This window comes from Mesoplodon mirus, assembly GCF_964341445.2.
Source record: "Mesoplodon mirus genome assembly, chromosome: 5".
NCBI lineage: Eukaryota > Metazoa > Chordata > Mammalia > Artiodactyla > Ziphiidae > Mesoplodon > Mesoplodon mirus.
This window is the reverse complement of record NC_138980.1, coordinates 118,127,167-118,151,547: the sequence shown is the minus strand read 5'-3', so window position 1 is coordinate 118,151,547 and position 24,381 is coordinate 118,127,167. Positions and strand designations below refer to the sequence as shown.

Genomic DNA, 24,381 nt, shown 5'->3' with positions numbered 1-24,381 from the left:
AAATGAATCTATATACAAAACAGAGACAGACTCAGAGACACAGAAAACAAACTTATGGTTGCCAAAGGGCAAAGGTACATGGGGAGGGATAAATTAGGAGTATGGGATTAGCAGATGTAAACTATTATACATAAAAGAGATAAGCAATAAGGGTTTATTGTATAGCAAAGGGAGCTATATTCAATATCTTGTAATAACCTGTAATGGAAAAGAATCTGAAAAAAATATATCTGAATCACTTTGCTGAACACCAGAAACTAACAGAATATTGTAAATCAACTATACTTCAATTAAAAAAAAGTATTTCTTGTAAAGTCAGGAGTTAGACAAAAAATAAGAGTTGTAAAAAAACTATTTTAAGGTGAAATTGTTACTTGCAAATATAAAGTGTTACCTGAAAAGCCCAAAAGAATCTAGTGAAAAATGATTACAGACCATAAGGGAATTAAAATTGATTAAGGTGGCTAGGCACATATTTAAAATACTTAAATCAACAATCATCAAAATTACAGTATCAACCAGTTGAGAAACAAAATGGAAAAAATGGACTCCATTTATAACAGCAATTAGAACAAAACACTAAAATATATAGGAATAATCTTAACAAGAAATCTGTAATATTGGCATCAAAGGCCAATTGACAAAGCCTTAAAACATACTGAAGCATACAAAAGTAGAATGGAGTGGTATGCCAGGTTCTTATATTGAAAGGCAATACTGTAAAGCTAATCTATAAATTTAAAATGAACCCAACTGCAACAAGTTACTTTTGTTGAAATTGACAAATGATACTGAAATTCATATGGAAAAATAAGGAAGAATAGCCAAGAGATCCTAAAAAAAGAATTAGCTATCAGAAACTGTCATAATATTTTTTAACCTTTTACACATTTAATGATTTTTATTTGCTAACTATTCAAAACATTAAAAAAATTATACATGTTATTTGCCAATATTTTAAGGACAAAAAAATGCTTCTGTACAATGCTATGTGATGGAAAAACATGATTTCACAATCGGTATATCTGTAGCTATGTAAACCTTTATGCAAAGAGAAGACAATGAAGTGATTATCACTGGAAGGTTTTCAACCTAATTATCAACTTTTCTGGATTTCTCAGATTTTCTAAGTGTTACGATTATGGTCTGAAGAAGGTAAAATTGATTTGTAATTACTATTTTAATAACTGTTCTCTGTGCAAATCATTTCTTCATGGATATAATAAGGATAAAGTTTAATATGTCTTGTTTTTAATTGAACTGGATTTTAACCTTGCATCTGTGAAAGCAAGTAATATATATTTTTAAACTTGAAATAAATCAATAAAGGAAATGGTGATCAACTCTAGAGAGAAATCATAGTATCTCACAATGCTTATTTTTAAAGGTCATATTTTGAACATGTATATGAATCTGTCGATGAATAGTATTTGATAATAATCTAATAAAATATAAAGCAGAGGTTTCCTCCTAGCCAACATAACTAAACATGTATTTGATATCTACTTTGTCTGGAGCATGAGGGTAGACACTGGATTAAAAAAAGTACATAGCAAAACAGGAGACAAGATGGTGGAGCAGAAGGACTTGAGCTCACGTACTCTCATGAAAACACCAAAATTGCGACAAACTGTTGAACAACCCTAGACAGAAAAGACTCCAATCTACCAAAAAAGATATTCTACATCCAAAGATGAAGAAGCCACAATGAGACAGTAGGAGAGGTGCTTTTGGCAGGTGGGCGACCCACAAACAGGAAAATACTTATATTACAAAGGTTCTCCCACAGGAGTGAGAGTTCTGAGCCCCACGTCAGGCTCCCCAGCCTGGGGGTCTGGCAGTGGGAAGAGCAGCCCCCAGAGCATTTGGCTCTGAAGGCCAGCGCGGCTTTAATGTAGGAGCTCCACAGGACTGGGGGACAGGACTCGACTCCAGGGGGGCAAACACAAGGTATCACGTGCACTGGGACCCAGGGCAAAGCAGTGACTCCATAGGAGCCTGGGTCACACCTACTTATGGGGATTGGAGGGTCTCCTGGGGAGGCAGGGAGTGGCTGTGGGGGCAAGGACACTGCTGGTGGATGCCCAGGGAATACCCACTGGCTGCCATGTTGGCCTCAGCCAATGGCCTGCACGCTCCAGAACTGGGATGCCTCAGGCCAAACAACCAACAGGGTGCGAACACAGCCCCACCCATCAACACACAGGCTGCCTAAAGCCTTACTGAGCTCACAGCCAGCTCTAAACACACCCCTTGACACGGCCCTGTCCACTAGAGGGACAAGACCCGGCTCCACACAACAGTAGGCAGGCAACAGTCCCTTCAACCAGAAGGCCTGCACAGACCCCTGGACCAACCTTACCCACCAGGTGCATTCCTATACACTAATAACGAAAGATCAGAAAGAGAAATTAAGGAAACAATCCCATTTACCATCGCATCAAAAAGAATAAAACACCTAGGAATAAACCTAGCTAAGGAGGCAAAAGACCTGTACTCTGAAACCTACAAGACTTTGATAAAAGAAACTAAAGATGACACAAACAAATGGAAAGATATACTATGTTCTTAGATTGGAAGAATCAATATTTTCAAAATGACTATAATACCCAAGGCCATCTATAGATTCAATGCAATCCCTATCAAATTACCAATGGCATTTTTCACAAGAACTAGAACAAAAAAATCTTAAAATATGTATGGAGATACAAAAGACCCTGAATATTCAAAGCAACCTTGAGAAAGAAAAACAGAGCTGGAGGAATGAGGCTCCCTAACTTCAGACTCTACTACAAAGCTAGTCAACAAAACAGTATGGTACTGGCACAAAAACAGAAATATAGATCAATGGAACAGGATAGAAAGCCCAGAGGTAAACTCATGCACCTATGGTCACCTAATCTATGACAAAGGAGGCAAGAATACACAATGGAGAAAAGACAGTCTCTTCAATAAGTGGTGCTGGGAAAACTGGACAACTACATGTAAAAGAATGAAATTAGAACATTCCCTAACACCATACACAAAAATAAACTCAAAATAGATTAAAGACCTAAAGGTAAGGCCAGACACTATAAAGTCTTAGAGAAAAACATAGGCAAAACACTCTGACATAAATCATAGCAATATCTTTTTGGATCCAATTCCTAGAGTAATGGAAATAAATACAAAAATAAACAAACGGGACCTAATTAAACTTAAAAGCTTTTGCACAGCAAAGGAAACCATAAACAAAACGAAAAGACAACCCACAGAATGGCAGAAAATATTTGCAAACCAAGTGACTGACAAAGGATTAATCTCCCAACCTAAACATCCACCAATAGAAGAATGGATAAAGAAGATGTGGTATATATATATAATGGAATATTATTCAGCCATAAAAAAGAATGAAATGCCATTTGCAGCAACATAGATGGGCCTAGAGATTATCATACTAAGTGAAGTAAGTCAGACAGAGAAAGAAAAATATAATATCACTTATATGTGGAATCTAAAAAGATGATACAAATGAACTTATTTACAAAACAGAAACAGACTTACAGACTTTGAAAACAAACTTATGGTTACTAAAGGGGAGAGGTGGGGGGGAGGGATAAATTAGGAGTTGGGGATTAATATATACACACTACTATGTATAAAATAGATAATCAAGAAAGACCTACTGTAAAGTACTAGGAACTCTACTCAATATTCTGTAATAATCTATATGGGAAAAGAATTTGAGAAGAATGGATATATGTACATGTATAACTGAATCACTTTGCTGTACATCTGAAACTAGCACAACATTGTAAATCAACTGTACCCCAATATAAAATAAATATTAAATTTCAAAAGAGGACACAGCATGATTCCTTTTCAGTTTATAGCTGACAACAAAAATAACTGATACTCACAGAATTCTTTTTTTTGGTTATCCTATCTATCCTCATATTTGAGGCAGTTGTTATTAATATCCTTCTTTTATACATGAGACAACTGAAGCACACAGTAGTTATAATCAAGTTAGAATATTAAACTTTAAAAACTCAATAGCAACTCATAGCATATGTAAATGATAAGTCAGCAATGCTCACAAAAAAAAGAAAAAGAAAAAAAAAAGGCCATTTTCCCAAAGAAAGGTCAGGAGAATCTTCAAGGAGAAGGCAGGAACTGAATCAAGCCTTAAATGGCACAGTCACATGGCAAAGAATAGAGAGTAGGCTCCAGAGGAGACAAAAGCATGGAAAAGGTCCCCACTGAATCAGGAATTCGCAAGTTCAGGGAATAATGAGCAGACTTATTGTTTTAAGCAAAGGATTCACTTAGTTAAGTGGTTGGAAAAGAAATTTGCAAAGTAGGTTTATCATCTTCCTAATAGAGTATCTAAATTCATGATTTTGCAATGTATACTTTTTTTATTCCTTGAATGTCTTGTTAAAGAAACATGCTTACATGATATGTCTGGGATTGGTTTCTAAATAATCCAGTGTGTATGGTGGGAGGCGTGGGGCTGATGATGAAACACTAAGTATCTGAGACTTAGTTACACTCTTCTTTCTTCCTTTGTATGTTTGAATTTTTTCAAAATAAAAGATTTTTAAGAGGCACTTAAAAACATATTGTTATTAAAGAAGTGGGGTGTGTATATCTGTGTGTGAAACCGTTTACAACTGAAAACCATTTACAAGTATGCACTATATGATACATACAACTTTGTTCCTGGGGTTTATAGACCCTTAAATTTAAACAAATAACCTTAGGTGGTACAGTCTTTTAGATGTACTCAGTCTCTGGTCAAGAGTGTTTCAAACTCTCGGACACTAGCCTACCACTGCTCAGCCTACCTAAGCATTCCTCTTAATGCTTAGCATCTGTTGCCCACTGATAAAATTTTAGTCTCAGAGTTAAAGGAAACAGATGTTACTGTCCTTCAGAAAAATAATTGAGATTTTCAATACGAAAATGTTATTAAAGGGAAGGGAGGAAGCTAAGAAGCAAGCAAACATTCGATCACAATATAGAGGGTAAGATGATTAAAAAAAAGGTGATAAGGGAAGTAAAATTCATTTACTATGTTTTTTTTCTCAGATCCTTCAAATCATGCAACCTTTTTCAAGGTACTCTGTGTTTTTGTACATGCTATCTATTTTTTTCAACCTTTTGGTCTCAACTCAAGAGTCGCCTCTTCTGAAAAGTGTTCCTTGTACCTACTCCCCACACCAAGCAAAGTCTGTATCTTTGTACACCTATGTGTTACACACATACCTGCCACCCACCAAATTGTAGTGTAATTGTCTCCTCTATTTTATTGAGGTTCTTATCAATCCCCTGTGCCTATTAAACAAAATAGTGCACAGTAGTCACTGAAAAATGCTGAACTAACAGGAACTTGACAACAATTGCAAATAATGAACATTTTAACAAATTCAAGAGAACATTTTAACAAATTCAAAAGCACACTTAGATTACAAATTAACAATGCATGCTATGTTTTCTTTAAGAGAAACCTCCACACATTGCTTTGCATGTATATTTACTTGTCTGATATTTTGGAAAATTCAGAATGAAGAAGCAAATATATTTATGTTTATGGTAAGGGACCAGGCTGTAGGGTTTCTCCTCAGCATCCAAATCTTTTATCACTAACTGGAATTCAGAGAAAGTTCAATTGAGCAGCCAGCCTCGAGGTGCCTGCATATGGGAGTGTGTTTTTCTGAGTCCACTTAATTTGTAAGAGAGACACCCTCAAGAGTTCTGGATGCCTGAGTAGGCAAGCTGGCTGGCAGAAAATTCTTGGACCTGAAATAGTTCTCAAACCTAAGGTTTACCTAATTTTCATCGAGTACACCCAGTGGCAATGCCCTGTGACAATGCCAGGGAGTATACAATGGCACACTATTCAGTTTAATAAATTTAGCTAACTATTAAATAACACACATTGGAACTAAGGAGTTATAAAACACAAGACAATGTGTTTGTTCTGGAGGCTGTAGGGAAGAATCTCTTTTCTTGCCTTTTCCAGCTTCTAAAGGCTGCCCGATTCCTTAGCTTTGTGACTTCCTGATCACTCTGACCTTGACAACTTCTTTTGTTATGTTATGACTGTCCCGCCTCCCTCTTACAAGGATCCTTGTGAATAAACTGCCCTGTCTCCCCATAATTCAAGATAATCTTCCCATTCCAAAATTCTTAACTTAATCACACATGCAAAGTCCCTTGTGTCAAGTAAGATAACATATTCACAGTGTTTTTTTTTTTTAAAAAACGGGGTTGGGGAGAAGGGCATTGTCTACCACACCTACATTTCCTTTTTATAAAGAGGTATCCAGTAACATTCCCTAGACTCAGGGCTGCCTGTAGCAACTTCTGGAGCACATCCTCAAATACAATCAGAATGGTAACCTTTGGGGTCCTGGAATACAGGAGCCCTGCCCTGACCCTAACTGGCAATGAAAATCCCAAACTTTTTTTCTCCAAAGGCCCCTTTTACTATCCCTCCATATTCCAGACCCATCATACTACTCAGAGCTGATTAGAGCTTCTGATATGCTTCAAATCATTGTACTAAACTAACTTATCCAAACCAGAGGAAATACACTTAATGACTCAGTCACTTTGTATAATCAATCTGAAGTAAATCGCAATTTTGTTATTTTTGAAATAACAAAAATAATTCAGACTTTCAGTTGGTCACCACTAGATCAAACTGTTCATCAATGAAAGATAGAGATTGGCCAATGCAAAGCTTAGTTTCCAAACATGAAATAACCTCTAGTGTTGACACATCTCTTTAAAATTCTCTGTTCTCAAGTCAATTTGAAAAGTTAGGAATATTTATTTCAGATTCAATTTCTATCATTTTATCTATAAAGATATAATTTCTTATTTTCAGAGTCATTCCTGAACGTTAAAACTATATTAAGTATGGATATAAGGGCAAGAATTCAATACAGAGTTTTGTTTTTAGCTGTAGAAATAAAAATGCTTCTAAGTAAAAGAATACCCAAAACATTAGGAACAGAGGAAAAAACGGTGAAAAGATCCAAGCAACAGAACATAACAAATAAGGAAACATTGAGAAAAGCAGAAGAAATACACATATTGATATGCTAAACAGTGCTCTGCCCAAGATGCTAAATGACTGGTTTCTAACTGTACTTAATTGGCAGAAAGACTTCGACTAAGCCTCCAGTATATTCATTAGTCCTGGATCACTTGAGCTTCATGGAGCTTATTTACTTATTTTTAGGATTAGCAACACAAATTATTTAACCAATGTATTGATTAAGGCCCGTTTTTATGCATAACACTGTCTAGGAGCTTCAAATGTTGACTATGTGGGAAATACATTTTTACTGACACATTAACTAATTCTTCCAGTTTAACTGAATACCAGAATTTTCTAAAACTGCAAACACTAACAATTTTACTTGTTTTAAAAACCTACTGTTTTTACACAAAACTAAAGTCACTGATCCCTTTCTGGAGGTGGAAGGAAACCCAGAAATGACATTCCTGACCTAATTGTGATAGAAATTATACAGCACTGGAAAAGTGGGTCAGCATTTTATCATTTACAAATCTAGGTGAGGTCAGCATTTCCCAACTAGTTTCTACTTGTAAATTCATATGCACCACTATTATCCCTTAAAATGGAGAACGTGGAAATACAGGGACAAATGTAAGGTAATATGTGAATGTGCAAAGACACCCAACACTCCGTGTGCCCAAGATAAGTGACCACAGGTGACTGAAAAGATTTCTAATAACACACAGAAATATTAACATTTTCTTTTGCACCTCAACTCTATTCTCCACTGGCAACATTGGTGGTCATTTGTGCCTATTTTCATCTCATTGTCATGGTACCTAGAGTGCATTTGCTATATTTGTGCTGCTTAATTTGAGCTATTTTATGGACACCTCACATCTAAATATAAAGCAACAAGAGTGTCACAGGTATTAACAAGAGAAAGCATACATATAACTATGATTAATAGTAGACCTAAGAAAATGAAGATGTAAATGCTTCACATGTCCTTGATAAATTGATAAGAGAATTGATAAGAGATAAGAGAATTGATAAGATAATTGATAAGACTGATAAGAGAAACTATTCTGAAGGAAAAGTGCAAATTCTGCTATGAAAAAAGTACTCTGATCATGCAGTCAGATAAAGACAAAGAATGACAAAATGGAAAAACCTGCAAAAATATCAAGTCAGGGTAGGAACGCTGGCTACTCATTAGAATCACCTAGAGCTTTTAAAAACAATCAATGCCCAGAAATTTGGACTGAATTGGGTGGGCATATAGTTTCTCAAAGTTCCCTGGGAGTTTTTACTTGCAGTCAAGGTTACAAGTCACTGTGCTACAGAAGACCAGCATCTACTTCAGATACCTACCTATTAGCCTGAGGTAGTAGTTTTCAAACTGTAGTTTATGGAATCTTTTCATGGGTTTATGTAGTCAAAACTACTTTTATAATGCTAAGAAAATAACCTGCCTTTCTACTGTGATGTCGTTTGTATTGATGGTGCAAAAGCAATAGTAGCTACAGAATTGTCATCTTAACAAACTCCCTCCACCCTCAACCACTGAGGCATACAAACACTGCTTTTTCTCTTGAATTTCCTGTGGAATTATCGGCATTGTTGTATAATAAAAAGGGCTCAAGGTTTGGTGACAAACAGAGCTGTTAAGTTTAAATTTGAGCTTCACTATTTATCAGCAGTATGGTCTTGGGCAAGACACTTAATCATTCTGCGCCTTTTTCTTCATATGTACACTGTGGCCAATAATGTAAGTTTTCAATAAAGCATTGTATGTAAAACACATGACAGAGTAGGTGCTTAATCAATATTTCCTTGCAATCCAACCAATTATCTAAACTGGAGTTGTGCTTCACCACTCCTTACTAAGCACCATCAAAATGATTTTATTTATCCTTATCTTTCAAACCTAACTACTATTGTCAAGAGTTAAGGCATTCAATCATCTACTATCACTGTATTTGTTTCTAAACTAGTCTTCCAGATTTTAATCTTCTATGTAAATAGACCCTGCACATTGTTACCAGTTGGTTTTCCAAAATGCACACCATTCTTTTCCCTGCTCAAAGTCTTTATCAGGTACACAAACATCATCAAAATATAAAGGCCTTGAAATGACTTCAAGATCTGGCCCCAATCTTTCTAGTCTCATCTCTCATCATTTCACTGCTTAACTTCTGTTCCTGCCAGTCCCCAAGCAACTATTCGACTTCATGCACTTTGTGTCCATAACTACCATTTCCTTTATCTGTCTGAAGGATAGAAAATGCTTTCCCAGCTCTAGCTATTGATTCCTTCCCTAATCCCTACTCACTCCTTAATATACAGGTCAGAGTGTTACCTCTTTGGGGATGTCTCCCCAGCAGTTCTGAGCCACAATTACTCTTTGCTCTGTTTCTAACATATTTCCTATGTATCTCAGCTACAAGATGAGGGAAACTATCTCACACCCTTTCTCTGATATTTGATTTAACTATAAAATGGGGGCAATAGGTCCTACTTTGCAGGGTTTATGAGCATTAAATGAATACATCTATAAGTCACGTAACACATCAACAGAGGAAGAAATGAAGACAAACTTCCTCAGGTTGATCAAGCAAAGGCTGGGCACTGGGAATGATTCTAACCCTGTTTGGCTCAGTCTAAAGCCCATGTTCTTTCCACCACACATGTCGTCTCTCTACGTCCTAGCAGCTAACACATAAAATTTACTTATTTAATACTCGCCCCCACTGGACTGTAAAATCCTTGAAGACAATGAGCACGTTTTACATGACTTTGTATCCCCAGACTCTCATTCATTTGAGTACCAACTCTGACACTGTGATGTAGAGATTAAAAGACGCAGTTCCTACTTTAAGAGCTCTGCCTAGAGAAGGGAAAAATATAGGCAACACTTTACTGCTGTTTTCTATGCAAGAGAAGCACTGGGGGTATATACATGGAGTACAGATGTCCAAATAGATACCTAAAAGGAGCAGAAGAAAACAGAAGGTACAGGGAAGGCTTCTTGGGAAGAGACGAAATTAAAAGTATTAATTCATAAATGATATAATTATCAGACTGTTTATGCTTTGATACTTGTAGATTATTATTGCTGATAAACATTTTATGGTCTTCAAATGCATTTTAAAAAATGGATCATTAAAATACAGTAATTCAGATTTAAGTTATTATCACTGGGCTACCTCACAAATATACCAAGTGTAGGTACAAATTCAAAAAGAAACCTCATTGTGTAGCTCTTCCAACTACAATGTACGTTTTCTGAAATGTGGACAACTTAAGCTCACAGGAACAGGGCAGGAATGAAAAATTAACCACCGGGCAGTTGTTTCTATTTTCCCCCATGTCTGATTGACATGTTATATCTGATAGCAACAAATCATTACGACATATTTTATCCTCAGTTATGTTGTTTTTATTAACAACAGCATGAGGACTTCTGGCATCTGGACATTAAAATAAGTTTGAGTTCTGGCTTCACTACCTACTAGGTGTATAACCCCAAGCACGTCAGTCTCCTTGTGCCTGACTTCCATTGCCTGCAAACATATATTCAGTTTCGAGCCTGAAATAAGACAGTGCTTATAAACTGATTTTTCAAATGCAGCCTGGTACATAGCAAGTGCTAATAAACGAGAGCTTTATAGTTACTTTGAAAAAACAAGTATGGCCAGATGATTCAAATACTATTAATCTTAAACACAGTATGTCTTGCTTCTAGATAGCACATAAGACAGTAAGGTGATGAAAAGAATAATCTATCTCTGACTGTACTATGAGCAAAATAACCCAACTTCAGCCTCGAAGAGCATATGCAAGAATTAAGAGTAACAGTCTCTCTACTCTTTTTGAATTGAAAAAGGAACCACATTTTCTAAGTTAAATAACCGCTCACTCATGACACAAGTGTATCCGTCCTATCATGTGGTAGGTGGAAAAAGACGCTGGCCAAGGAAGGAATAACCCGCTAATAAACTGCCATCTCATCTATAAATGGTAAACTTCTCCAGGGAAGACACTGTGACTTATGCCCCAGCTATAACCAAAGTAGCTGGCATAAAGCAAACAACAATTAATGAGTTTTCGATTAAATGTCTAAGGGTTTTGTGCTGTATGGGATTCTGCAGGAACTTCTGGGAACACAAGCTCAGCAACTTTTCACTGTATAAGAGCTTTTTTGTCATGGTTGCTTTTGATACCATAATAAAAGGTATGCATCTTTTCCCCATAAATATGCTCATAAACGCAAATCTGGCACATGGACCTCATACATTCACCTCGAGGCCTGGTGTAGAGGCTGTTGGCATTTACCGTAACAAAGGTGAAATGCCTGCAGACATAGCTTGGGAGATTTTTGCTATTACTACTGATTATTACATCTGTCCTCTGCCTATGCTGGCTTTATTTTTCTCAACCTGGAGACGTAAGCATTTTGCGAAATTTTGTGACTTATTTCAAGCTTTTCTAAAAGGCCCAAACTATTAAAGGAATCTGCAATAAGACAAAGTAACACATAAAACCTTCTTAATGTGCGGAAGGGGAGGAAGGCCCGAGGCCAGACACACTCCAAGCACATTAAGCTCCTAGAAGAGAAGCCACCTCCGCAGACAACTCCAATCATTAAAATATAGCTCATAAAGTAGCATCTCTAAAGTTGAGAGAATGGAGTTGGAGGGACCCAAAAGGCCACTAATTCAACATGTGAAAATTAAGGTGTAGCACTTGGGGTTTATTTGACAGCAGGGAAATAAAAACCTGGATCAGGCCCGTAGAGAGATAAGGCGCCGCAACATAACAAGCGCAAACCCGGGCAGCGCTAATGCCTCAAAATGACCACAAAGAGTCTAAATAACTGATGGGTTAAACCAAACCAGCGCACTTCTTCGAAACAAGTCAGGAAAGTGGCCTCGGCGTGTGAGGAGGGGTTCCGCGGCCCCGGGGTCTTTCTTGGGCTGCCGGCCCTGGTTCTCCCTGGTTGGACGTGGAGGGGCCACATGGCTCCCGGGCCTGTGCATCCTCCGAGGCCCGGGAAAATCAAGTTAGTGACAGGGTTCCCTAGCCGGGGACCCGGGATCGCCGCCCAACCCTCCAGCCCTTGTGCGGGCCCGCAGCCCCTTCACAAAGCTCAGCCGCGACCCCAAAGCCCCGGTTCTTACCATAGTGAGGCCGGCGAAACACCAGCCACATCACCCTTCCGGGCCCTGGGCGGAAGAGGCGTGCTGGCCCGACTTGCCTTTCTCGCTCCTTCCGCGGTCTGGTTGGGCCTGTCAGGGTACCTCCTCCTGAGCCGCACGTCTCAGGCTCTACGATAGGCTCCTCTGTACCGGAAAGGGCGGGGTTTAAGTGACGTCATTCAGCCCCGCTGAAGTAAATGACACTCTCATTGGCTGCTGGTCGTCTGCCTGTGGGAGCGGGGCTTTTCGAGGAGACCGGAAGTGGAATTACTGACAGGTAGGGTCCTGAAGTGGCGACTGCCTCGGTGGTCCAGTTCTTTTCTTTTTTAGCTTTGTAGAACTCCGCAGCGCGCAAATTTTTTCCTGCTTGGATTCCCCCGCCTACGATGTGTAAGCTTTTGGCCCTTCTGTTTATGGACTCTTCGGGAACACCTGGGTTCCCTGGGCTTACACGCAGGGCGTTCATCTCCTGGGCTCCCTTCTCAGTTTCTCCCTTTGCACCTGAGAGAGATTCTTTGGAATGTAAAGCGCCTTTGAAATGCCCTGTAAAGTTGTGGGATTAGGAGGACACTTGAATTCGGTGGGTTGTGTTGAGAAGGTGTTGCATCATTTCTCTAACATTGGCGTTCTCTTCCAATCCCCAGCTTTTTGTAAATTGTAAATGGGTTCCATCTGGGGCTGAAACGTACTAGGCCCGTTGGGGTCAGGAAAGAACTTTCTGTGGTAACAAATGGAAAGAAACTGCGTTTCCTGAGTTCAGTAGTTGATTAGGTACTCCAGAGAAGGAGTCCAGCTGTAAGATCAATAACATGCCAACTTTTTCTTTTAATCAGTAGCATTATTATTTAGCTTTCTCTAATTTTAATAATCCCATTAGATAAGACTCTATTCCCCCCACCCCGAGATTCTTTTTAAAATGTTATCAGTTTTTTAATGCTTTGACTTAAAGTGGGGTAGAGAAAAAGAGGAAAGGAAACTCACATGAGGTGTTGATTTATGTGCTGTTCTTGGCCAAACTATGAGACCCTTCTATATTTAGGGCAACACAGTGATTAGAACATTTGGGTTTCTCCTGTGATTACATCGTTGGCTACAGCCCAACACGTTTTCTTTTTTTTTTTTAACCATAACTAACTTTACTTTTGAATCTATTGAATTGTTAAGAGTTGGTCAAATACACAAATTTAGCAAGTATTTAGCTGAGCTTTATTCATGGGATCATGAGAGTGCAGTAGAGGAATAAAGATGGCCTGTTCCTTCCAGGAATTTAATGGGCATGGGGAAGAGAGGAATAAGAAATGTATAAAAACGTACTGTACCCTCCTCCTATCAAAAAACAAGCCATAGTGCTCTGGCTTGTGATTGCTTTAGAGTATACCTTGCAAGTCTTGCCATTCAAATTAAATAACCTTGGCTTAGTTATGGGAAATTATGTTGTGCAACTCATCAAGCTTGGCTTCTAAAGTAGTAACTGTGTCTGCAGACATTTTGCTTTCATGTGAAGATTGTCTTCATCTTTAGGAACGCTTAGGGTAATATGTAATACCTGAAGTGCACCAGGAAACTGAAGTTGTTAGAGATCACAATTTACTATATTTATGGATTTGAATTAATTTTAGGCCATGGGCTCTTATGTACTTCAGCTTCAAAATAGGAAAGAACAATGTCAGTTATTTTAAAGTTACCCATAGAGGAGCCCACATAGCAATAGATAAGGCTGAACATACGTAAATGTGTAGTTTGTTTTTCATGTATCACAGCAAACAAAGTTAATCTGATGTGTGGCAAGATCTCTAGGGAGGTGGTAATTGAGTTATATGGTCATTAAGCACATAAACTCCCTGCTCTTGGTTTTCACTGCCAGTGAACTAATGTAAGTACTATCTTACATTGCCGTTTCCAAAGTCTACTTTCCATAGCTCTGCTATGGATTCTCATTTCAAACTATCTTGGATCATTTTCTTACTTACTAAAAATGAAATCTGACTCTATCATTTCCTTCTTCAAAAATTATTGTCTCTCCTGCATCCAGAAGAGTATTTTAAACTTTGGTTTCATGGGTTCAGTAGGATTGTATGCAAAAATAGTATGTATTTATGTTTTTCTGTGGAGAGAATGCATAGGCTTCCCCAGTTATTGTAAGGATTAAATGAGTTATTACAAGTAAGTCATCTAGCCAGGTATTTGACATACACTAAGCACTCAGTAAGGGTTGCCTGTTGTGTGCCTGGCTTGCTTTCTTCACTAAATTAAAAACTCTTTGAAGGGAGGGATAATGGTGGAGGGCTGATTGACTTGCATGTTAAGCACTCAGTAAAAGGTTTTTTAAATTAATGGTTTTTAAAATTAAATTGGTATTGCTTTTATACCACCAGACCACTTTCTTCCCTCTTCTCTTTTTACTTTGTGTCTAGTATTGATAGCGTTGATTATTTCCTTTTATCTGACTTCCTTTTTTCCCCCTCATTCAATGATATTCACATATGTTAGAAGACAATGGTTTTACTTAACTCGTTTTCTTTGATCCTCAACTAGTTTTCTTTGATCCTCAACTAGTCTCCATAGACTGAGGTTGAAGTTCTTTGTTATCTAGTGTTCGTCTTTGTCCTTTTTTTCTCCCTCTTTTTTTTTTTTTTTTTTTGCCGTACGCGGACCTCTCACTGCCGTGGCCTCCCCCGTTGCGGAGCACAGGCTCCGGACGCGCAGGCTCAGCGGCCATGGCTCATGGGCCCAGCCGCTCCGTGGCATGTGGGATCCTCCCGGACCGGGGCACGAACCCGCGTCCCCTGCATCGGCAGGCGGACTGTCAACCACTGCGCCACCAGGGAAGCCCTCCCTCTTTTTAAATTCTCTTTCCCCATGGCTCTTAGATTAAGACCCATAAAATTTTGATTGACCTGCATGTTATTTCTTTCACCTTAAGAAATGCTTCTTTTAACTTTTCTCTACTTCCAACCCCATTTATTTGCTCCTCTGAGCAAAAATCCTTTAAGGAGTTTCTATGCCCCAAGTCCCAATTTCCCTTCTACTGTTCTTTCTTGACCCTTCAACATGGCTATTGCTCCCCCAAATGCTCTTGTTAGCGTCAGCAGTCAGTCTGAAACTGTGAATTGTTCATTTCCATATATCATTGCTATTTCTTGTCTCCAAGCCTTTGCTCGTGCAGCTTCTTCTACCTGGAATGTGTTTCCTTGTCTTTTTCCTTCCACTCCTAAACCTTTTCCACCTTTTAAGATTTATATCAGATATAACTCAAGGAAGCCTCCCCTGAAATTTCATGCTGGTTAAGGTGCTACTTTTCAGACGAGCTCCCACCCTGCCTCTGCACTTTACAAGCTTGTATAATAATCCTCTTTGGGTGTTTCTATCTCACCAGAGAGCTGGGGATATGTCTTACTCATCTTTGAGATATGAAAGCCTGGTACATAGGATGTAGTCAGTGAACATTTTAATGCATTAATGGCATGTCCAAAGTCACTCAGCTACGAAGCTGTAGAGTTTTTATTTCAATCTGGGTCTTCTGAGTATAAAATCAGTGCTTTATTTGCAATACCTTGCTTTCAAGAAAGAAGGTGGCTATCTTCAAGCTAGTTCTTTTTGTACTAGTAGGAGGTAATTAATGCATTTTATAGCCCTGGGCAGTTTGTTCCTTGTCCTTTGTGAAGCTGATGAGAAAGTGAGTTGTGTCTTTTTCTAAAACACTGGCAGAAATCAGTGAACAGAGGGTTATTATAGTCAGCAATTTTTTTTTTTTTGCGGTATGCGGGCCTCTCACTGTTGTGGCCTCTCCCGTTGTGGAGCACAGGCTCCGGACACGCAGGCTCAGTGGCCATGGCTCACAGGCCCAGCCACTCCACGGCATGTGGGATCTTCCCGGACCAGGGCACGAACCTGTGTCCCCTGCATCGGCAGGCGGGCTCTCAACCACTGCGCCACCAGCGAAACCCAGCAAATTTTTAATATTGATAAAATTGGGCTCTTTCTAGAAAAAAAAACACCACTGAGACTTCTGTTGCCCAAAAGAAAAAATCTGTGTAAGATTTCCAAACTGTTGATGAGGCATTCATGCTTTTACTAGATGCCAGTATTGCCAATAGCTTTAAATTAAACTTTTGCTTTTGTGCTATTGGGAAATCCCAGGGTATTTACAAGGTAGTGCACAGATTTTCTCCCAATGATGGAAATTTGCTCTTAAGATTGAGTTAATGATGGTTAGTTTGTTAACATGATTTCTGATACTTGGCACAAAAGTTAGGTACACTAATTTTGCATATAAAACACTGTTTAATTCTAGATAATGAGCCAGACTTTCCAACTACCTTTTATGGCAGGCATTCTGGATTCAAACTTCTCTCTGAATATCATCATCATTGTTGCAGTCTGTAAACCAATCTTTTATAAATTTGTCTAGCTTTTAGGACTAACAAAAAAGGAAATAATTTAATTAGATAAATTCTGAAAACGCTTCGGCGGCTTTCACCCTTAGCAATGGGGTTGAAAATGATGATTAGGCTTGGAATTGCTGCAGTCAAAAACAAGTATTACTTGGAGTACACTCCTGAATTTGTGCCTTGTTTCTTTGAGCATTACTAACCCTGCAGAAGTGACCAAAATGTTGAAATAAGCAAGGAGTTCAGTCTGGTCTTTGTGTGAGAGGATGCTATTAGCTTACTTGTAATTTTGTCGGAACAGTTAGTGAGAATTTTATTGAATAAAGAAAGATCTTGCTCAGTTGGAACAGAAACAAGTGGCTGCCAAGAAATAAGATGCAGCCATTCTTGAAGAGACTCATCAAAGTGTCCTGACAGTATAAATATTGACATGCTGAGATATGTCAATATTTACCATAGAATTTGGAAGTTGCCAAGTTCCTGTTTAAGAAATGTGACCCTAGCATTGAACACAGTATATCAATAAATAAGGAGCATGTCCAAATGAACAGCTGCTCAGAGAAAATCTCAGAGAAAATAGGATAACATCTGTCTAAACTTTAGGGCACTTCAAAAGTTAAATTTTAAAAATTTATTGATGCTTCTTTGGTAATTTTTAGGTAGATACATGTATAATATAGTATATTAATATAGTTCTATATGTAGGTTTAACTTAAGTGTTTTTTAAAAAAAATACCACATGGTTGCAATTTATAACTTTGTAAATTAGTGGTGCTGTGATACTCATCTCTAAAATGAATAAAAAATAAATCTTGCCATAATATTGTGTTTAAGAACCAACCTCTTCATTTTAAGCATTATTCTTACAGAAATTGGCTCGTCATGCCTTAGATGTTACTTTTGGGAACCAAAAGTTTGTGCTCTGAGAATTTAGCAATAGAGAAAACATAAGCTTCTGAAGTTTAACTGTAATGAAGAAATTTGTCCTGGTTATTATCTGAAAACTATGTCTTAGAAGAAAATCTGTAGGGTAATGAGCAAGTAAAGTCAATATGTTTGGTTGAGTATCACAGATCACCACTGTTAATTCCCATATGAATATCACTGTAATATAACAGAGCACTTGGTGAAAAACAGATGTTTGAAACCTTTATATCAAGTCATTGGAACCACACAAACAACGTGACATCTATTTTGCAGACTTCTAGAAGGTTAAACTTAACGTTCTTAGAATAATAATAGTCCAAGCAGTCCTAGAAGAGCATAAACCATGGGTATTGGGACTGGTCCTCTCATTGCTTCTCTTTTCTGATAGCAAAGATTGATTTTGTACAGTAATCTAATCATGTTACCATATTGTAATGTTATGTTTATATTGTGAACAGTGAATCCAAAGTACAATTGAGGTCATATATTCTTGCAGAAGCTACATTTGTTTCTATAAATAACTCTTTGCTTAGAGGTTCATAAAAGGCTTTTGATCTATTTTCAGTGTATTAAAGACAGAAGCAAAAACACAATTTTAAAATTTAAATTGACTGGATCCCTCTTTTGGGGAGGCTTTGCCAATATTTTGAGGTAAGATGTTGAGTTTTAAGGAGAAAACATTAGAATATTAATTAGTGATTTTTAAAACTTGGGAAACATTTTTTGCCCTGTAACGAAGACTTGAACCTTTGTTTTGAATAGACTTTTATGATTTTTTTTCTAGAATCATTAGCGCCTTATGCAAAATATTTACCAGTTGTCTTCTTGAACCACCTGTTTACTGGTTATTTATTATGTAGTGACAACAAAGTCCCAGTGTTTTTGAAATGCCATGTGTTTTGGATTTGATAAGAACGGAAGCATATAGAGCTGAAAATGTAAAACTTCCTGTTTGGTATTGAATATTATGTTTAATAGAGTGTTTCCCAAAGTGTGTACTTATACCACTGATGGAGTATATACATTTGCTTACTTAAAACTGTTTTGCACGTACTTTGAGATAATTCACGTAACCAATGAATGACAATGAAGATTCGTCCTGAAATATGCCTGATTCCAAAGACTGACACAGGTAGCTTAAGGAAAAAGGAATTTCTTGGCCTCACACCTAAAACATTCACAGTTAGATCTAGATTTTGGTGCTGCTGAAATCAGATCTGACCTGCTGGCCACCCCTCAGTTCTACTTTCTGCTCTCTTGGTTTTGTTCCCAACAGCTCCAGTCTTGGTTTTGTTCCCAACAGCTCCAGTCTTACAGCGTCGTAACACCAAATCCAGTAGAGAAGAGTATCTATCCTTTATATTCAAATAAAAGTCCTGAAATTGAGCCTTACTGGCCTTAGTTGTCCTAACTTGAATCACGTGCTCATCTTTGAATCAGTTACTGGGGATTAAAATGTAATGTTGGTTTAGCCCGGGTCTGTGTTCTGCTGGAACTTGGGGCCAAAAGTCAGCTTGCTCATAGCCTGTGGATAAGAATAGCAGATGTGAGGGGGGGGGTCACTCGAAGTTTTATTGCTACCAGTAGGGAGTCTGTATTGGGTAACAAAAATCAACAAATTCTCTCTAAATGTTGGGTGAATGAACGCTTTTAACCTGAATTGTGGTGGGGCATGGACCAAGACACTGATGGCATTCTCTGACCAATGTTTAGTGACAGCTAATAATACAGAACTCTTCAGTTGAGAATGGAGGAGGAAAAGTATAAACTAGAGTCATTCCAATTGGTACAGATTAAATGAATTCAGCCATTTAAGTTAGAATCGTTTATTGATTACGAGTCAGGAACTATAATAGGTATTTAACTTATATTGGTTAGATAAAAAAATCAAAGATGTCATGAGTCTAATGATGTGCCATAGGATGGGAAATTTTGGAAAGTTTCAGTACAATTATTACTTCTGGTTTCTTTATTGTGGATATTCTGTGCAATCTTTGAATATACTTGTGATTCATATTGAATATTTTGTTCAATTAAAATTTTTTACACATTTTGGCCTTAAGACCAAATTACTATTTTTTAAAATGTTTGTTTATTTTACTTTATTATTTATTTTCTTTTTATTATTTTTTGGCCGCGTCGCGTCTTAATTGTGGCACGCGGGATCTTTGTTGAGGCATGCAGGATCTTTTTCGTTGTGGCGTGCAGGTTTTCTCTCTCTGGTTGTGGTGCGTGGGTTCCAGAGTGCATGGGCTCTGTAGTTTGCTGCATGGGGCTTTAGTTGAGGTGTGCGAGCTCAGTAGTTGTGGTGCATGGCCTTAGTTACCCTGCGGCATGTGGCATCTTAGTTCCCTGACCAGGGATCGAACCCACGTCTCCTGCATTGGAAGGCAGATTCTTTACCACTGGACCACCAGGGCAGTCCAAAGACCAAATTATTAATGTATAGCTGATAAATATTGAAATAATTTAGGTATTTTTATTATCACCTTTTCAGTTGATTATACAAAACAGATTTTTTATCCTTAGTATCTTTGATTCATTATTGTATAATAAAATTCAACAATGCATTATGCACTAGTATCCCTGGTGTAATGTTTATCAGATAGGAGTATTTACTAGGACCAATAATGAGTTCCATACTTCTTTAGATAGGCTCCTAAATTTTGAAGTATTAAATTATATATGTAAGAATAAATTTCTAATAGACGACTTTTTCTTTTTTACAGAAGTACCCTATACAAACAATTATCCTGATGGTCAAAGAACACTTTTTGAAAACACTTTTCTTTTTCTTTTATTTATTTTTTTAACATCTTTATTGCAGTATAATTGCTTTACAAGACTGTATTAGTTTCTGCTTTATAACAAAGTGAATCACTTATACATATACATATATCCCCATATCTCTTCCCTCTTGCGTCTACCTCCCTCCCACCCTCCCTATCCCACCCCTCTAGGTGGTCACAAAGCACCGAGGTGATCTCCCTTTGCTCTGCGGCTGCTTCCCACTAGCTATCTATTTTACGTTTGGTAGTGTATATATGTCCATGCCGCTCTCTCACTTTGTCACAGCTTACCACTTTTCTTTTTATACATTTTATTATGGAAAATTTCAAACATATGTAACAGTAGAGAGAATAATGGATTCCTATTATCTAGCACAACAATTATCAACTCATGGCCCATCTCATTTCATTTATATCTTACTCAAACTTCACTCTTCTTTTCTAAATTATTTTTAAACAATCCCAGACATCATATCACCTGTAAATATTCTAACATGTATCTTTAAAAAGTAAGGACACTGTAGAAAACATAACCACAATTCTATTAACATAGCTTAAAAAATTAACAGTAATTCCCTAGTACTACCAGGTACCTAATCTGTCTTCAAATTCCTCAAATTACTACTTCATAAATTTTAATATTTTGTTGGTTGAGTCAAGATTTAAATAAGGTCTTTAAATTGCAGTTGCTTGTGGCTTTTAAGTCTCTTTTAACTTAAATAGTCCAACCCTCCTCTCCCTTTTTCACTGAAGTTTACTTGTTGAAAAAACTGTCAGTTGCCCCATGAAGTGTCCCACTGTTTAGATTTTGCTGATTGCATCCCTTTAGTGCCATTTAACATGTTCCTTCATCCCTTGTGTTGCCTATAAATTGGAGGTTTGATCTGATTCTGTTGAATTGTTTTTTTTTTAGCATGAATATATCATAAGTAATGCTATGTAGAGTTTTATGGCTTTTACCAAGGCCACCAATGGGTTATGAGTTTTTTTTTGTATTGGTTAAGCCAGTGGGTTTTGAATTCTTTTCTGTTTATATCTCAAAATACAGTAAGTTTGGCTTTAAGACAGAATTTGTATTAGGAAATAAAAGAAGTCAGGATGTGGGGAAAGGGAAGAGGAATACTTATATATATAGATATGTTTACTGGCCATAAATTTGTCATTACTCTAGTAACTCTTCACTTCTCTAATTTTAAAACAAGTGATGTTAGGAGTTCCTGTCTTGAGCCATATAGACTCAAAGAATGTTTTTCTTTAGAATTTCATGAGTTCTCATTAGTAGAAGAAGGATTGGCTCTATACTTTGAAAATTCTATTTGTGGTTAGAATAATCTAAAATAAAGCAGTTGTTTGTAGAGAAGGTATGGTAAAGTTGTATAAAGAACTTTCCCTCTACTATTTGAAGTCTGTACCTGGGTTATTTTGGGTTATACATCAGGTCATGATTTAGATTTGTGTTAATACATTGTGATACTTTGTTCATAGGTTAAGGAAAAGCAATTCAGTACCTTGATAGCTATAAAATGAGAAAATTCAGAGAGAGGCTGAGAGCTAAGAAGTAGAGTTAAATATGAGACTCATAAAGAGGCTGTCTAGGGTTGAGACACTTTTAAGGCAGTGTGTTGGATAGACCTAGTTTTGAATACACTTCTATCTTTACTACACCTTGCTGAATTTCAGTTTTCTTGTTTTTAGAATGGTTCTGAAGATTAAAACAATATATGTAAAATTCTCAGCACAGTTCATGACATATGCTCAGTTCATTTTTGTTCCACTCCTTCACTGACAGCCATATAGCTTGAGTTTTTAGGATAAATTAATGACTTAATAAAGCTCTATCTGTATCGTACATTTTAATTAGCTATATATGTACCTTAATTTTTCTGTGTTTATCTAGTTGTTTTTGTTCTCAGATTATTACCACCCTCTTTTTCATTTTGTCCCGAGTCTAAGAACCTCCTTAGATATTAAACCAGATATACCTGAACTGAATGTTTTCATCTAACTCTCTAACCATGATCTTCATGTCCTAGAATAGTCTAACTTGATTGAATCTTATTGGCCATCAGTTAAATAGATACCTCTATTACAGATAATTTCCAAATAAGATTTAACCAAAAATTAGGCATTTCCAAATAACACCAGTTCTGTAAAATTGGTCATGGTCATCATTTGTCTATGTTTTCTGAGCAAGCAAGATACCATACTAAAAGACACAAAAAATTTAATATGATTTTGTTTTTGAAAATTTGATCATTTATTTTGATGTATATCTTTATTTAGTTTGGAGCTAGGTCCCTTTTTATAATGAAAAGCATTTATATCAGTGGGCATCTTCCTGGATATTTTGTGCTATGTTTCATTGGACATTCTTGTATCTTGGCCAAAGAGGAGTATTCATGCAGGAAGAATTGAATTTACTAATATGTGTTTCACTTGTTAATTAAAGATAATTTTCAAGGCATTGGATTACATTGTTGTTGTTTTTAGTGAATCTACGAGTTTATTATTGGAATTTTATTTTATAAACATTGGATTCCTCATATGGACATACTCTTAATATCTCTTGTTTTTGTTTATTTTGGGCCTGTAAGTTTATTTTTTTTTACATTATAAAATGTAGCAACTTCATATATCATCTACCATGTATTTAAGGTATCTCTTCCTTACTTTTTTATTATTATTTTAGCTCCCATCTAGCAAAATTATATACTACCTTGTATTTTAGTTATAATTTTGTAGAACTCTATTTTGTCATGTTCTTGTAACTGGATTAAAAGCTCCTGAGGGAAGGCATCATTCCTTTTTTTTTTTTAATTTGCTGGCGTTCTTATTGAGCACAAAGTTTGCACATAATGCTTCCTCAGTGAATGTTTGACTGGTAATGGAGTGGACTTTTTTTAACTGGCTTTCCTCAAATTGATATCAGTTCATTATTTCAATTTATGGAAAGTTTTGGTTTTGTTCTATGTACTAAGTGACTCTGAAACTAACTTTACTTTGAATGGCTGTTCAGATCAGCTCTTTAAATTCCTCATTGCAAAATTAAACTTACTTCTCTTCCACAAAGTAGCTTCATTTGTTACTAAATATTTTATTAATTCTTTGGGGAAAGTGTTTGTTTAAAAGATAATTATTTCTAAAGAATGTGATATTTCCAACTTCTTCCTAATGAGAAAAATCATCATTGATGACTGTAGTTTGAATTTTGTTGATGACTTTAATTGTTTTATAGGATGAACATCTCTGATTCAGTGCTATTTCATAATCTTTTTAGGATTTAGTTTCAAAATTGATGTTTTGTTGTAGTCAGAAAAAGACAATGGATTGATTAATCTTTCTGATTAATATGGTAATGCAAAGAGGCTCTTTCTTAGCTATGTGACCTTATTTTTTTGCTGCCTCCTCAGATATTGGCTGCCAGACACTGCCATTCCACACTGTAGAAGCACAGCCTCCAAAATTCTGATACCTTAATAACAAATGACTTTTAATCTAGGTTAACTTCATTGCTTGCTTTATTCAAATGTTGTAGAAGTCAAACCATAGGAAGTCAGCAGAGTGGTACTAGAATTCTGAAGCTGTCAAAATTCCATTTCAGAGTCAGAAGCTGTATACTCTAAACTCACTGTTGAGTGATTCAATGGGCATAATTCAGCTCAGGCCCTCTTCCATCAGGAGGAAGAGCTGGAAGAATCTCTCTGAACACGATGATCCTGATATCTTTCCTATATTAGACCTTCTTTCTTTTTTCCCCAGTTGGTGAATAAGATGATTGACAGCTGGGATCCTTGGAGGCTGATTCTAACTGCTTTCAATGCTTCTGGACCTTGAAAGGATGGATAGATATTCACAGGTATAGACCAGAGGTAGATATTTTAGGAGAGGGAATAGCATAAGCAAAAGGGCAGTTGCAAGGGTGCATTCAGAATTCCTACTCAGCCTTTAGGTCTTAGATCTCATTTCCTCTAGAAAACTTCCCATGACTGTCAATCTGGGTGTGTCTGATCTGGGTTCCCCTCTTGCCTCTTACTGCCTTTTTATGGCTCTTAACCTCA

At 37.1% G+C, this 24,381-nt stretch overlaps 2 protein-coding genes across 7 annotated transcripts in view; one reads left to right on the top strand and one right to left on the bottom strand.

Moving 5' to 3' along the window:
• The window catches only part of TMEM167A (transmembrane protein 167A), a 33,751-nt gene extending 21,443 nt beyond the window's left edge, over nt 1-12,308 (bottom strand). Inside the window, exon 1 of the mRNA XM_082623127.1 lies at nt 12,199-12,308. Within this exon, the coding sequence (XP_082479253.1) occupies nt 12,199-12,201 (3 nt within the window). The 5' untranslated portion in view covers nt 12,202-12,308. The remainder of the gene's footprint in view (nt 1-12,198) is intronic.
• Nucleotides 12,309-12,431: 123 nt separating this feature from the next.
• XRCC4 (X-ray repair cross complementing 4) overlaps nt 12,432-24,381 on the top strand; it is a 361,931-nt gene continuing 349,981 nt past the window's right edge. For 3 of the 6 annotated variants that reach the window (XM_082624077.1, XM_082624082.1, XM_082624083.1), the window contains exon 1: nt 12,501-12,606. The gene's annotated coding sequence lies outside the window, so the exon portion shown is untranslated. The other 3 variants (XM_082624078.1, XM_082624079.1, XM_082624080.1) reach the window with 3 other exon arrangements.